The sequence below is a fragment of the Bubalus bubalis genome, chromosome 2, assembly GCF_019923935.1.
Source record: "Bubalus bubalis isolate 160015118507 breed Murrah chromosome 2, NDDB_SH_1, whole genome shotgun sequence".
Classification (NCBI taxonomy): Eukaryota; Metazoa; Chordata; class Mammalia; order Artiodactyla; family Bovidae; genus Bubalus; species Bubalus bubalis.
Genome location: NC_059158.1, coordinates 128060427 through 128075376, shown reverse-complemented (window position 1 = coordinate 128075376; position 14950 = coordinate 128060427). Strand labels below are relative to the sequence as shown.

The window sequence follows — 14950 nt, the reverse complement described above, 5'->3', positions numbered from 1 at the left end:
AAATAAAAGAATGGAGAGCAGGAGCATTTGGAGTTCACTTATATGTAAGTACAGTGTAGATCTAACGCAATGTGATTTTCTAATGAATGGTACACTAAGGAAATATGTATGCCTGTGGTGACGATAACACCCCAACCAGAACCGGAAACTAAGCCTGAATCCAGATAGGGTACAATTGAATTTCATGTGTGTATTGGCATAATGTCTAGTCACATTCATTAACATTAGGGAACACTAAGAGGGCCTCAATTCTGGAGCCAAATGTCCATTTCTCCCATAAGTATTATCAAACAGAGGCAAGAATTATGGAGAGAGCACTGGACTGTGTACCAATTGTCTGCCCCTCTACTGTCCCTAATCCAGGCATGCTGTCTGTACTTGGGCTTAAATTAGCCTCTCTGTATTTTAATTCAATTTATCAAGTAGTTATTCACTGTGTGGCCAACATGAAAAGCCTTTTTTAAAAAGGTCAAAGTGGGTGCATGTGTCTTTTTTAATTTTAGTCTTCTCTGGATATATGCCTAGGAGCAGGATTGCAGGATCATATATGGCAATTCTACTTTCAGTACTGTTTTCCACAATGGCTGTAAAAACTTACATTTCCACCAAAGTGTAGGAGGGCTCTCTTTTCTCTACACTCTCTGCATCTGATATTTGTGGACTTTTTAATGATGGTCATTCTGACACACATAGAGAACCAACTGGTGGTTGCCAAGGGGGAGATGGGTGGCAGAGGGATAGATTGGGAGTTTGGGTTTAGCAGATACAAACTATTTAGTAGAGAATGAATAAACAACAAGGTCCCACTGTATAGCACAGGGAACTATATTCAATATCCAGAATGGATGGTGACGAACCAGAATGGAAAATAATATATGAAAGAATGTATGTATGTATTTATCTGTGTGTGCTCAGTCATGTCTGATTCTCTGTGGCCCCATGGACAGTAGCCACCAGGCTCCTCTGTCTGTGGAATTCTCCAGGCAACAATACTGGAGTGGGTTGCAAATTCCTACTCCAGGGGCTCTTCCTGAAAGAAAATTGAAAGCGCGTCTCCTGTGACAAACACCCAGGGTGGCCTTGCGGCTGCAGAGCAGCCAAGTGTTGGCCACCATTGAGGCCACCTCCCCCACTTTTTCTTAAAACCTTTGTAAGCCTCATCACTTTTGCATGAAACTATAAACTTGGAGATTCCTACAATTACAGGTAAGGCAGGAGGCTTTGTGCGCTACTTGCCTGAAGAATCAGGAGAGGAGAGTAGGTTGAGTGATAGGATTTTGCATCTCCTCTCCCCATATCCTGCAAAGCTGCCATCTGTGCAATTTATTTTACATAAAAATTCTACATAAGATTTAATCTTGGAAACCATAGTGTTCTCCTCCTAAAATAAGTTTAAATATTTAAGGTCTTGTTCCCTGGAGCATTCCTTCTTTTGGAGAGCTAGAACACAGCTCTGATTCATTGCCTCAGTGTGAATGACTTCGGGATACTCCATGTCCCTTCCTGATGGCTCTATGGTTGGAAGAAGAGAAGCAAAGCCTCTCTGATGGTGAGGATGCTGACCATTGAACAAAGTGCTTAGCCTCTTTAAACCTAAGCAAGGAAGTCTGCTGAGACAAGAAAATAGCTGAAAAACAGGACAGAGGAGACAGAGACCTGAAAACTAAGCTAAACAATAGCTCAAGTCGAAGGGATACAAGCAGGAGAACTAGAGAATAAAGCACAGAATCCCCTGGCCTGGCTTTCCTTGTGACTGGTGATGGAAGGAAACTGGACACAACAGGTAGTTCTCTGCCTTGCAAACTCTCTGAGGCCCACAGAGCCAGTGCTCATCATGGGACCTCATCTGTGGTGAAGAATAATGTCATTCAGCATATGCCTGTTCAAAACTCTCCCTCCCATCCTTCCCCAATGGAGGAAAGGAGGCTGGGGGCTGGATATAGGGTGAACTCTGCAGCTTACCTCAAAGACCGAGAATGGATCTTAATGTAGTCCAATCTTTGCATTATTAGAATCTGTGATCTAAACATCACAAGTAGGGGTTTTCTTATCAGTACCAACTTTAAAAAACAAAAATAGAAACAGAACATCCATCTGATAAAGTCTGGGAGGGCTACAGTATATTGCAGTGTTGAAAATACTGAAATTTGTGAGGAAGGTCTCTAGGGAGTAAGAGACAGGAATAGATGCACTAAAACTGGGCTCATCTCAGGCTCCTCAAGACCAGCATTTAATGGTATGAGCTTTAGTGAGTAAGACAATCAACTTACAGAAACAGGAAACTATTTGCCATGAAGACTTCTAGCTATGGGGGAAGTGCTGCCAGCAAAGTTAGAATAAGATGACCTGCCCAAGGGGGAGAAATCTGCAGGTCTAGACTGATAAGGTTTTTCTTACCCTGGATCACAGAGAAAGACTAGGTCTGCAAGGTTGACCATCTCAAGTTCAAGAGTAGCTCAACCTTAGCTTTACGTTCAAGAAAGCAGTGGGAAGAAGCACAAGCTGTAATCAAGATTGCCGGGAGAAATATCAATAACCTCAGATATGCAGATGACGCCACCCTTATGGCAGAAAGTGAAGAGGAGCTAAAAAGTCTCTTGATGAAAGTAAAAGAGGAGAGTGAAAAAGTTGGCTTAAAGCTCAACATTCAGAAAATGAAGATCATGGCATCTGGATCCATCACTTAATGGGAAATAGATGGGGAAACAGTGGAAACAGTGTCAGACTTTTTTTGGGGGGGCTCCGAAATCACTGCAGATGGTGACTGCAGCCATGAAATTAAAAGATGCTTACTCCTTGGAAGGAAAGTTATGACCAACCTAGATAGCATATTCAAAAGCAGAGACATTACTTTGCCAACAAAGGTTCATCTAGTCAAGGCTATGGTTTTTCCAGTGGTCAGGTATGGATGCGAAAGTTGGACTGTGAAGAAAGCTGAGCGCCGAAGAATTGATGCTTTTGAACTGTGGTGTTGGAGAAGACCCTTGAGAGTCCCTTGGACTGCAAGGAGATCCAACCAGTCCATCCTAAAGGAGATCAGTCTTGGGTGTTCATTGGAAGGTTTTATGCTGACGATGAAACTCCAATACTTTGGCCACCTTATGTGAAGAGTTGACTCATTGGAAAAGACCCTAATGCTGGGAGGGATTGGAGGCAGGAGGAGAAGGGGACGACAGAGGATGAGATGGCTGGATGGCATCACTGACTCGATGGACATGAGTTTGGGTAAATTCTGGGAGTTGGTGATGGACAGGGAGGCCTGGCATGCTGCAATTCATGGGGTCACAAAGACTCAGTCACATGACTGAGTGACTGAACTGAACTGAATTGAATGTGTAAAAAAGATATGGACTCTGGTATCAGGGAAATATGGGTTATCATCCTAGTGTGACGACAAGCAAGTTATTTGATCATGGGTAAATCACCTGACTGTCCAAGCTGGCTCATGTTTTTCCTCGAATGGGAAGGATGATAACTATTGCATCAGACTGTGGGGAGGAATAGAATGAGCCCATCAGGTACCACCATTGGGATGAAGTGTATCACTGGAAGCTCTGCTCAGGAAGAAGCACATCATTTAACTTTATCTTTCATCTCTCATGTTGGGACTTTCTGATCTGGTGAATGAAATCTGGTGATTTCATTTCTTGTGACGGTGTTAAACAGTTCCTGTGTTGTAGAAGGAGAAGCATTAATCTCTCCTTTCATATCCTGGTAAGCTCAGCCTGCTTCCAATTTTCTTTAAAAAACAAAGAAACAAACAAAAAAACCTACCCTCATTGACCCCAATCCTGTAACCTGGAAGAGCTCATTTACTGAAAGGTAAGCTCCATGGATATGGAGCACGTTGCCAGGTGACTGCCATGGGGTGGGGCACAGACTCAGAGTGAAGCTGAGCAGACTTCCTACCCACAGACCCTCCAGAAGTTCCATTTCTATTCATCAAGTAGGCTTGTGGGTTTCCTTTCCTCATGTGAATCGATAAGCTCTTCTCACCTCCCTTTATTGATTAATTATAATTTGCAGCTCACAGACCAATCACATTTAATGAGAAAGGAAGCTACCTGTTCCTAAATGAGAGGGAAGACAGGGAAGTTGTACTTCTTCATACAGGAATCCTAGAAGGCATAAACAGGGATAAAGAGCCAGAAAGCTTAGACTTGTGCCCCTGGGTGTATGCAGCCCTTTGTCATGGGTTAAGTAAATCAATTTTGCTCGTCAATTTTTAACCAAAGATTGTGGGAAAATATTCTTCCTGTAATTTACACATGGATGCAATATGGAATGGAACGCAGATTTGTCTGAGTGTTTAAGAAAAAATTCAAGAAATTACATGCTTCAGCAGCCACGTGAAGCTAAGCTCTCAGACTCCCCTGGGTTCTGTGCACTCTTTTTTTCTGGCAAGCAGCACTTCAATGGCAAAGTTTAAAAAGCATTAGCCTTGGCCGTAAAACAACCAAAAAATCATTTACTAAACTTTAAATGAAACAGGCAGAGTGAAAGAAGGGAGTCTGAAAGGGGAGAGAGGGATAGAGAACAGAGGAAGGGATAGGGGTAGAAGAATATGGGGAAGGGAGGAAGGAGGGTGGAAGGAAGAAAGGAAGGGCATTGGAAAGGTAGCAACTTAAGAGTGAAGGGGAAGAAATGCTGAAGATAAGGAAGCAGAGAGAAAAGACCCAGGAAGAGAAGAGAGGTGCTTAATACACTGAACAAGACTAGAGTGGAGGACCCCACTGCCATGGCTTTGATTTGAAGAGATACTGTTATTTTTTGTTGTTGCTGTTTTGGGGTTATATGGACACCAATCCAATTCTCCCTCCATCAGCTGGTTTTCAATAGCAATAGGCTTTCATGACTATACAGAGAAATAAATGCACAGTAGGCATTTCATAAGTACTTTTGAATGAATGAATGAATGATGCACTTGAAGATGGATTAGCATTTATAATCCATCAGGTGTTGTAGCAGCACCCAATTTTAACCCAACATTTACAAGGACAGAACACTTGAACTAAAGATTCACCAAAAGGAGGCTTCAGCAGTAGCCAGAAGGAAAGTACAGCTCTCCTGACCTGCAGATTTAACTTCCGTCTGCTCAAGTCTCCTGCAAATGGAGAGCTTAGGCTACTAGGAACACTACATATATTCCTGCTCATGTTCACTAATTTTTTTCTCAAGGTCTGTTCAAGGATGCTTCTGCCCTAATACTGACATCTTCTGTCAGGGTTTTCTGGAGGGAATGTGCTCTTTTATTTTCTAGGGGCAGCTCTTTCCTCCACTTCCTTAATGAGGTTTGTAGTAAGCATTTCACTGGCCAAAACCCAGAAGCAGAGATCATACCTGATTGCACCTTGAAAGAGCCCAAGTGGGCTTTCCCAAGTGCAGTGGGTAGAAGATCTCTGTCAGGACTGCCCTCAGAAAAGTCCTTGATGGGAGGTTTCACATTTGGTGACTCTGCCTACATATTTAGCAAGGCAGCATGTGGAACCCAGGTGGCCCTGGGTCTCTGTCAGGTGGAGACCAATTCTACCCACAGTCCCTCTGACATCCAAGAGAAATAAGAGCGAGTTTCCCTTTGCCTCAGCAATTACTCAGCTCTTCGATGAAGGGAGAGTGAGCCCTTCCATCTTTGCTTGGGAATGGAAATGTTCTTGCCTTTGCCCGATTACTATTGTAACTGATTTTGAGAGAATCCATGTTGGGATTCATTAGTAATTATAAAAACAAGTCATGTGTGTTTTATGCAGAGTAACTCATGTTATACTGACACTGACCCTGCAGGCTCATGTTAGTATCCATAGGATATCCTGAGTGAGAGTCACATCGACCCACAACTGTGGGACCTGTGCCCTTTCTACTGTCCTTAACCACCTCCCAATTGCCCACCTGCAGCACTTTCACCCTTGCCCAGGTCAGCCTGGGCAAAATCAGGAAGTGGGTGACACTTGTCTTGGACATTCTGAACATTCTTCCTGTTTTCCCTTCCCCAACTCAGATCATCCTCTCCCCCTCCTTCAGACACTGGGCTCTATCTCTTCTAGAAATGTTTCTTCTGTTTCTCTTAGTCAAATGGAGTTCAGTACAGATTAAATTCTTATATTTTCTCTCCCAGTGAGGCTCTGTGTCTTAAGGGTTCCCTATGAATCAGAAGGCTTTCTTTCATATCTACAGATTCAGGGACCAATGGAGTTAGTAGAAGAGTTGTTTGCAGACAGATGGGTGGGGGTATTGGAATTCAGTGGGCTTTCCCAAGTGCAGTGGGTGGTAGATCTCTGTCAGGACTGCTCTTAGAATAGGCTTTGATGGCAGATTTCACATTTGGTGACTGTGCCTACATATTTAACAAGGCAGCATCAGAATGCAACAGATGTTTTTCTCCCCTCTTTTCACATCTTAACATAATCAGGGAAAAGCCAATGGTATTACCCAAAATACGCAGCCGCATGACAGAGAGGAGTGGGGAAGGGAGGAAGGGTGGCAGAGAAGAAGGGACATAATGTATATATTCAGCAAACAGTGGCCTAGACTAACACCTACAAGCATCTGTCTGTTAGGCAAATCTCTTTAGACAGCTATTTGCCTCGGAATGTCTTCAGAAGGATGTATCTGCTTCCAAAGGTGGATAGTTAAAAATAATATACACCACAAGGGATGTTTTGGCATTTTCCTTCACTTTCTTTCTATCTTCAACATTGATGTTGTCATCCTTTAAAACTCAATCAATTCAGTTGATCCAAGGAACAGATGGCATTAATCAACCCCCCAGAATATGCACAAAAGCAATTAGAAATGTAGAGATGTGGAATTTATGCCAGCAAATCAATTACCAATGATGGCAAATCAACCTGGCACACCCAGCTTCCCCGGTTTCTCCTTCCCCAGAGCAGCCACTGATAGCAGTTATGATCCCTGGTTTACCTCCCTGCCAGAGGGGGATGAGAAGGTGGGGGATTGAGGTTTAATTGCTCCTTCCTTAATGACTAGTTCTCAGTCTGCTGACAAAAACCAGCATAATTTACAGACTACAATGTGCATCAGGATGATGGATACAGACAGCATGTGCTATATGGTGTCATGCAAATATGAAATACACTGCACTCAGAATATGGTCGCTTGGTATTCCCCAAGAAGAACTTCATTTCAGAGAACTGAGCACCTTTTCTAGTACCTACAGTTCTCATTTGTCAAAAACAATGGAAGCTGCAATAAAATACATTTTAACCACAAATCTGTGCCTTCTGTGAGTTTACTAGCTCATAGATTCTACGGTTTTGAAATTACTTGGCTCATGATTTTCTTTCTGATTCTTTATGACCTTTGCAGGTTCTGAAACTTTCCTTCTTAGGCCCTTATTAATTACCACCTGTGTTATTATAATAAGCTCTTCACTGGTTTTCTTATGACTAGCCTTCACTCATTTTAATTTTTCCTTCATACAGTGATATTTTAAACACAAAAATCTGATTATGTATTATTTAATTATATCTTCAAAATATTTTGATGACCCTCTATAGTTTTCACAGTAAAAATCAAAGACTCCCATGTTTACCTACTTGTTCAGTTTTTTCTTCTATCTGTAGGCCTATGAGTCACTTGTGCAAGTAATCACTACAACACACAAAGCCTCTAATACCTCTCTTCCTTTTCCCAGCTGGGAAGTCTGACTCTAAGTCTTGACTTACATTCTGTTTCCCTCAGACAGCCTGCATCGATGCCCCAGCCAGTTTAAGATTCTCACCTGTGCTTACCTTTGTTATAGCATTTATCATTTTGATGTGATTAAAGATTTATTTTGCTGGCTGCTCATGTTTAAAGTTCCTTGAGGTCATGGACTCTATCTTTTAATGCATCTTTATTCCTTCAGCTTCTTAGAAAAACTTGACTTTAAGAAAGAGAACTTTTTGTTGGGACTCATTTCTTCAACAAAATTTTTCAAATGAGTAACATACACAGACTCTTAACACTTAAATCTCCTCCCAACCACAGCATAAGAAGATGACATCAGAGACTCAGGATTATGTTATCAGGGCAGTATTGTAGGTTTGTAATTAGATAAGATCTTTCCAGTAGTTTATAACTAAAACTACTGGAAAGATTTTAGATTCCATTAAATAGAATCTAAACTTTTCTTCTTTATACTTAACATTGAATTATGAAGAAGGATTTTTATATCAATATATATCTGTGTATTTTCAGACTGTATAGAAAACACTCATTGAAATTGCAAAATCAAGTTAATAAAATTACCTCAAACTTGGTTTTAAGGTCAAAGAATGGGAAGATGTTCTCTTTGAGGAACAAAGAACCATTTGACACAGAAATAGGATCATGTCAGCAATGAACTCATGGAAATGTGCAGCTTTGTGTAAATGCAGAAGCCCACTCTTCAGCTCCAAATCCAACCAAATGATCTAAATTTCTGCTCTTTCACTTAAAAGCTGCATATTCTAGCATCTTCTTAACGTTTCCCGAACTAGAATAAGTAATACTTTTTATTTGAAAACAAACAAACAAACATAAACCTATACATTTCAAAAGACTCTAGCAGTGGGACCATAGAACAATCTTGGTTTAGAAATGAAAAATTTTAGTTGGAACCCATTCATTTCTTCTCTCATCTATATATTTTAGGCATTGACTATAGATATTCAGATAAAATATGATAATCAGGGAAATGGACATTTAGTTGGGGAGACAAGAACTGGAAGTGCTATGGAAGTACAGTAATAATATACAGGGACATTTGACCTAGCTTGGGGAAAGTGTGTATGTTTTCCGGGGGAGGAGATGGAGAAAGCGATAGAAGATAGAAAGTGTGAAAGGACATTATAAACCGAGTAGACAGACATATGCCAATAAATACAAGAAAACGTGAGAAAGCATGGTTTGTCTGTAGAATACGGAATTCCAGAAACTGGAAATTAGACAATATGGGAGGAGTAATTTGGATGAAATTTATAGTATTAGGCAGAGCCTGTTCAGGACCAGCCCAATGCTGAGAAAGGAAGCTTATACCTGCTATTTAATTAATAGTTTTGTCTGACATCTATTGACTTACAAGACATGATACCAACAGAGGTACCTTTTTATGGTATTGTGTATGTATGTGTGTTTGCACACACGTCACATCTTCAAGGCTATATCCTTTCCTTATCGAGTTTTGAACTGAAACTTGTAAAAGAAAAACAGAACATCTGGTGTTCATCCAGATATAAGGTTTCCAATCTTTGACTATTGCAGTGTCTGGCATCTTGCATCAAATGTAGATTAAGGTAAAGCTCAGGAGCTGGTTCTGGTGGAAAGAGCTGCCTCCACAGCCTTTGTTATGAATAGAGCTGCAGAGAATAACTACAGAGATTCCAAGGCAACTTTCTTCAGATGCACACACACAGACCCCATCAGAATGCATGAGGATTACTTTCATATCTTGTAAAGAGTCTGATCTTTGGAGATAGATAGATACAGGTCCAGTTTCTGATTTTTTTTCATTCCTTGAATTTATGATCTTGGGAAAATTATTAACATCTATTAACCTTAAATTTACTCATCTGTAAACTGGATTTAATAAAGTCTACCTAGCTGTGCTTCCTTGCCAAATTGCACATGGATTGAGAGATACTAAGTCCATAGCAGCTTGCAGCTAGTAGGAATTAAACCTCTATTATGTTGTTATTCTAAGTATAATTGCTTAACAGTTTTGAGTACTATCATCCCAGAAGTGTCTAATGAGAATCCTGAAACTTCAAAATAAAGCCTTTTTGAGTGAATGATTTTTGTACTCTAACCTTTCAGGTAACTAGACCATCTCCCCACTGTCCTACATGACAAGGATAATTAGGCTTGTATATATAGGTCATATTTCAGCAGAGTTCTGGCATACAAGATAAAGAGCTTTTTGTTCACCAACTAAAGCAAAAGTTTTAGGAACATTTTTAATGATATCACATTATTTTGTTTTGTAACAAATGGGTACACACTGAAAAATAAAGCAATCTAGTAAAGGAAAACTGGGTCCCATTAAAGAAAGGAAAGGCAAGAGAAGCTGGGAAAAGAAAACTGCAATTTAGAAGACAGTCAGTCAGTCATTAGAATGAGAATAAGACATGGGGGTGAGTTAGGATGATTCTTACAGAAACTGACTTTTTTTTAAAGTGTATACCCTTGTATGATAATTGCTAGTTCAGGTTTTCTGTTTTCCAGTTGTGGAAATATGAACCTGGGTTGGAGACGGGAACTATGTGAAGAGAAAGGGAAAAGAATTCATCTGGATAGTCAAAGACCAGCCCATTCAACCATAGGAAAATCTTCAGGACTCTTGCAAGTGAGCAATATAATGTTTCTTTCACTTCTGATGACTGCAATGTAAATGCCACAAAAAAGTAAATGGCAAACACTTTCCTGCTAAAAAGAATCTAGTCTTTGTTTATTTATAATATTATGTATTGATTGGGTTTGTGCATAAGCTTCAGAAAACTCAAGGTACAGTGCGTCTCTTTATTTGAAGATCTTTAGGAATATGATTGACATCTTCCTATATTTTTGATAAAGTTCTGCCTGTGATGAAAGGAGTAAAGAGTTTTCGATTTCTCTCTCCTGGCTGTTATCTGTGTGGACCTAATATGTAGCAACAAAGAGAAAAGATGCTTAGAGATCATTCAAGTGACTGGTCAGAATTAAGGCTCTTTATAATCAAATAATATCCAATTATTGTAAAATAAAGTGAACAGTGACCCTAAAAGTGTCCCCTGCATTCCTCTTGTCTTCTGAATGCAAGCATGTCTTTTAATATGCCTCTGTAAAATTTGAGCTGCTATTCTATTTGGGAGTAGATACATACCTCAGTTGCTATTTTATACCTGAGCTGTGAGAACAGAAATGATGCATCACCTGATGGGTGTTTGGCATCTTAGCTGTGGCATAATTAGGGCTAGAACTCCTATCATTTCAAAAACCTAGTTTCACTCTAACCAACTATCAAGTCTCGTCATTTCTTCTTATGTCAAAGGAGCTGATATCATATGTAAAACGTTTTTTTCATTTAACACCGGCCTATCATATCTACATTTGAAATTAACTAATTCCCTCAAGGTAAACCCAAAGGAAGTAATGTAGCTGTTTAATATCCTGAAAATCCGAAATGGGGGAATTTCCAGAGTTTTTATTACTGGTTGGTAATTACGTTCTCTGCACAGATTCATATTATCTATACTGTAGCTGGCCTTCTAACCTGACTTTATTTTAATTTTGTTTAATTAGAAACTTAGAAGACCTATAATTGGGCAAGAATTCATTTTTCCTTTGTAGCTAAATGCCCAAGTTTTGGTCAGATTATGAGAAAATTAAACACACACAAACAGCACTAACAATAATAAATTGTTGCCAGAAGATTAGAAACAAAAGTTATTTTTAGTTGAACAAAGTTCACAAGTATACCATGGAGCATCTTGGGTAAACAATCCATTTCCAAGAGTACTGTCACAAATGACTTGAAGTATTATTTCAAAATATAGAAATAATAATCCTAGGGGAAAATCCTCCAAATTATCTATAAATTTACAAAAATTGACAATTTTAAAGATTTGTCTTTGTCAAAATATGCATATAAATGCTAATGTGTTGTAGCTAAAAAATAAACAAAAGCACTATAAAAAATGGATTAAGTATGTGGACAACAGAAGTCTGGAAGAATTGTGGAATGTTATTTATTTATTTTTTTTCCTTGGAGGTTCTGCATCACAGGTTTGGAAGACCACCAGAACTGAATTCAAAGTAATTTTCTGCTGCTATTCTATTGTTCACTGAATTAATACATTTTGTTTAGAAAAATAAAAAACATTTAACAATACTGTTTAAGAACACTGACCCCCATATATTTAGCAAGCAGCATGCATTCAACTGAAATGCTGATTGGAAATAGGGAAATTACACTGTCAGTGATGAAATACTAAAGCTCATTATCACAAGGTTTTATTTTAAATGCCTAGAATTAGCTTTATTGCTGCATCAGTAATGATAAGCATGAGCCTTAAGCTTATACCATTTAGGTTTTATAAACATTATTGTAACATTAACTATAATTCAGTTAATTTAGAGAAAAACTCATCCTATTGTTTTTTTTTGTTGTTGTTTTTTTTTTTTTTTCCTTGCTCTTAAGATGCTATGTAAGGAAGCCAAAACCATATTCCTATAGAGCATGTTCTATTTATTTCACCCTTATTCCTCATTTTTTCTTCATAGATCTTCAAAATATTAACTGTTTTCAGATAAGTGTATGTGCTAGAGGAAAAGCACAGCTGTTTTACTGCCACACCTTTGCATCATTAGGACAATACTGACCTCTAGTGTTCTAGGAGTTAGAAAAAGAAAGCACCATGCCTAACTTCCTCTTACTGAACCACTTAGATGTTTTTCTACAGCACCATGGGAACAATTTTACTTACAAAAGAAAAAAAAAAAAAAAAGAGGGGGAGAAGCAGGAGGATGTGGGGAGAAGAGGAGGAGAAAGAGGAGAGAAATATTAGATTTCATCCTGTCCTTACCTATTCTCTGAAATAATTTCTGAACTAAGCCCTTTTGGTTCCTCCCCTTTAAGGAGGCTGACCTCTTCAGCATACCTTTAAAATACAGACTTTAATAAAAATCTTTATAATCCATTTCCACTAACTATCAATTTCAGATCCCCAAAACTTCCAATCACAGATAGGAGCACTGGGTCAGATTTAGATCATTATCAGTAAACATTTTCCAATTGTTTCCCCTTGAGGTACTGAGTATCTCTTTCTTAAGGACCTTTTGGATTAAGGAAGGTGGAAAGTGAGGTAGAGAAACTTGTAAGTAGTAAGTGGCCTTCCTACTCTTCTCCAACAGTGATGGTTCACACCAAAAAAATAAGAAAAAAGTATCAGAACAGTTCGAATTTGGTTAGATATTACTGAGGTTCATGATGAAGTTAGTAGATAACGCAGGAAACCCAGAACCTTGAGGAAACTTAATAAACCATCTTTGGAAACCACACAGATGGCTTAATTGCATTGTTTCTTCATTTAGGAGTTTCCAGAGCTGGAAAAACTTCCCTTTCTCTGCCTAGAGAAGCAGTTGAGCAATTGAACTTGCATCTCTGATGGCTCCAGCAATTTATTCAAGTTTGACGAACTGGGTTCTTTAAATACCCAGTGCAGGTGGCGGATCCCCAGGTGTCCAGCTTTCCTGCCTATTAAATTAAATGCCCCGCACTTGCCGAGGTTAGAGCTTGGATGGCAGAGTGTACACTTAGTGCATACTCATTATGTGTTCTTTGGCACAAAGATTTTGGGGGTGGAGTGTGCATCAAAGCTCTTTCTCCTATAACAGGGGCAGCCATTGATCTTGTCGTTCGACTACATCGGCCCATGACTTTTAGGCCAAAACTCCCAACCCTATTAAACAGATGACCATTGGTTGCAAGGTATCCCAACTGGAGCCTTCTGCCTAGGGGAGAGCTGAAAGCCATGGATAGGGAGGTACAGGGCATACTGCAAATCGGAGCGAGGCAGCCGCATTCAGAAAGGAACCGCTGTCACTGAGTGCAGTGGCTGGGAGCATCTCTGTGTCTGGAAGATCAACCCCCATTCCTACAGCCAGAATCGGGGACCCTTCCCGGGAGAAGCTCTGCTAAGATCAGGCAGGTAGAGAACGCGGAGCTGGCGGGAGGCTGAGGTAAGAAAATCTTCCCTTCTCCCCCGAACTTTCCGATTCGGGAAGAAGGGCAGAAAATCCAGAGGGGCTGGCTCCTTCGAGCTCTGCTAACTTTTGGGATGGTTAGAGCGATAGAAACACACCAATCAGCATTTCCCCCCTTTCCTTTGCTCAGAGCAGACACAATTGAACACGCTTGGACAGTTGAGTGTCTTTCCAAACGTCAGGGTCTCCCACCTCACCTACTCGCCCCAAGCTCCTGATACTCACAGTTTGCCGCTGTTAATCCTAAATGCCACAAGCCGGAAAAGAACAAAGTGAAAACGCTGGTCAGCCGTGGTCCAGAATCCATTTCCCCCGAGTAAGAGGTCCCTCCCAATCGCATTCCAAATTCGCAGGCTCCAGCCGCGGCTTCTCTCTCTCTCTCCTCCTCTGCACAGTCTGACCCCCACCCACCCCCCCGTGGAGAGGCACTCGCGGCTTCACTCCATCCCTTGTCCAAACGCTCTACTGAAACCGTGGCGGGGGTTTCTCTGGAGGTGCAGATGGAGCTACTGTCCCCGCAACTGCCGCTGGCTTGCACTTCCCTTCCTCGCTCGCCTCTTCCTCCTCGTCCCCCGTTCTTAAAGGTGCAAACCCGACCCAAAGCCACAGCAGGCGCCGAGCTCGCTGGACAGCCGAACGCACCTCGCTAGCCACTAGAGCTGGAATCAGCACCCGGGCGGCGGACAGCTCCTTATAGGCGAATGGGGCGCGCGGCGCCGCCCCCGGCCAGGCCCGCCCGGCTCTCTCCTATAAGAGAAGCCTGGCTGGGCGGGTCTTCACCCCGCTTCGGCGCGTTCCACCCCGACCGCCCGCCGCCTTGGTGCGCGCAGGCTACCTGGAGGGGACCGGGGAGGGACCGCACATCTCCATCTCTGCCTCGGTCTCTCTGGTTCCCCTCCTTCCCTGCCCCCCAATGTGGGGGATGCTTAAAAGCATTGAAATTTAAACCAGGTTTTCGAAGAACGATGCTAAAGGGATACTAACAGGAGTTGGAAGACAGAACGCATTAGCAAGAGGGAATTTCCTTTGGAAAGCTTGACAACGAGATGGTTTTCTTTTCTTTTTTTTTAAGAGGCGAGGGAAGACTTGAATTATTGAATTACGCGATTGAATTTGCCCCGGGTTTGTTCTCTAGAATGGAAGGCTGACTGGCATTGGTAATATTGGGATTTCTGATATAGCGGTTTAACGTGGTCCCAACCCCGCACCCAGCTCCCATCTCCCGTGGCTC

The 14950-nt window shown here is 41.1% G+C and overlaps 1 protein-coding gene across 2 annotated transcripts in view; it reads right to left on the bottom strand.

Moving 5' to 3' along the window:
- Positions 1-14106, bottom strand: part of CNTNAP5 (contactin associated protein family member 5) — a 1053040-nt gene extending 1038934 nt beyond the window's left edge. For both annotated transcript variants that reach the window (XM_025277585.3, XM_044936563.2), the window contains exon 1: positions 13945-14106. In XM_025277585.3, the coding sequence (XP_025133370.2) occupies positions 13945-14059 (115 nt within the window). In that variant the 5' untranslated portion in view covers positions 14060-14106. The remainder of the gene's footprint in view (positions 1-13944) is intronic.
- Between the last annotated feature and the right edge of the window lie 844 nt (positions 14107-14950).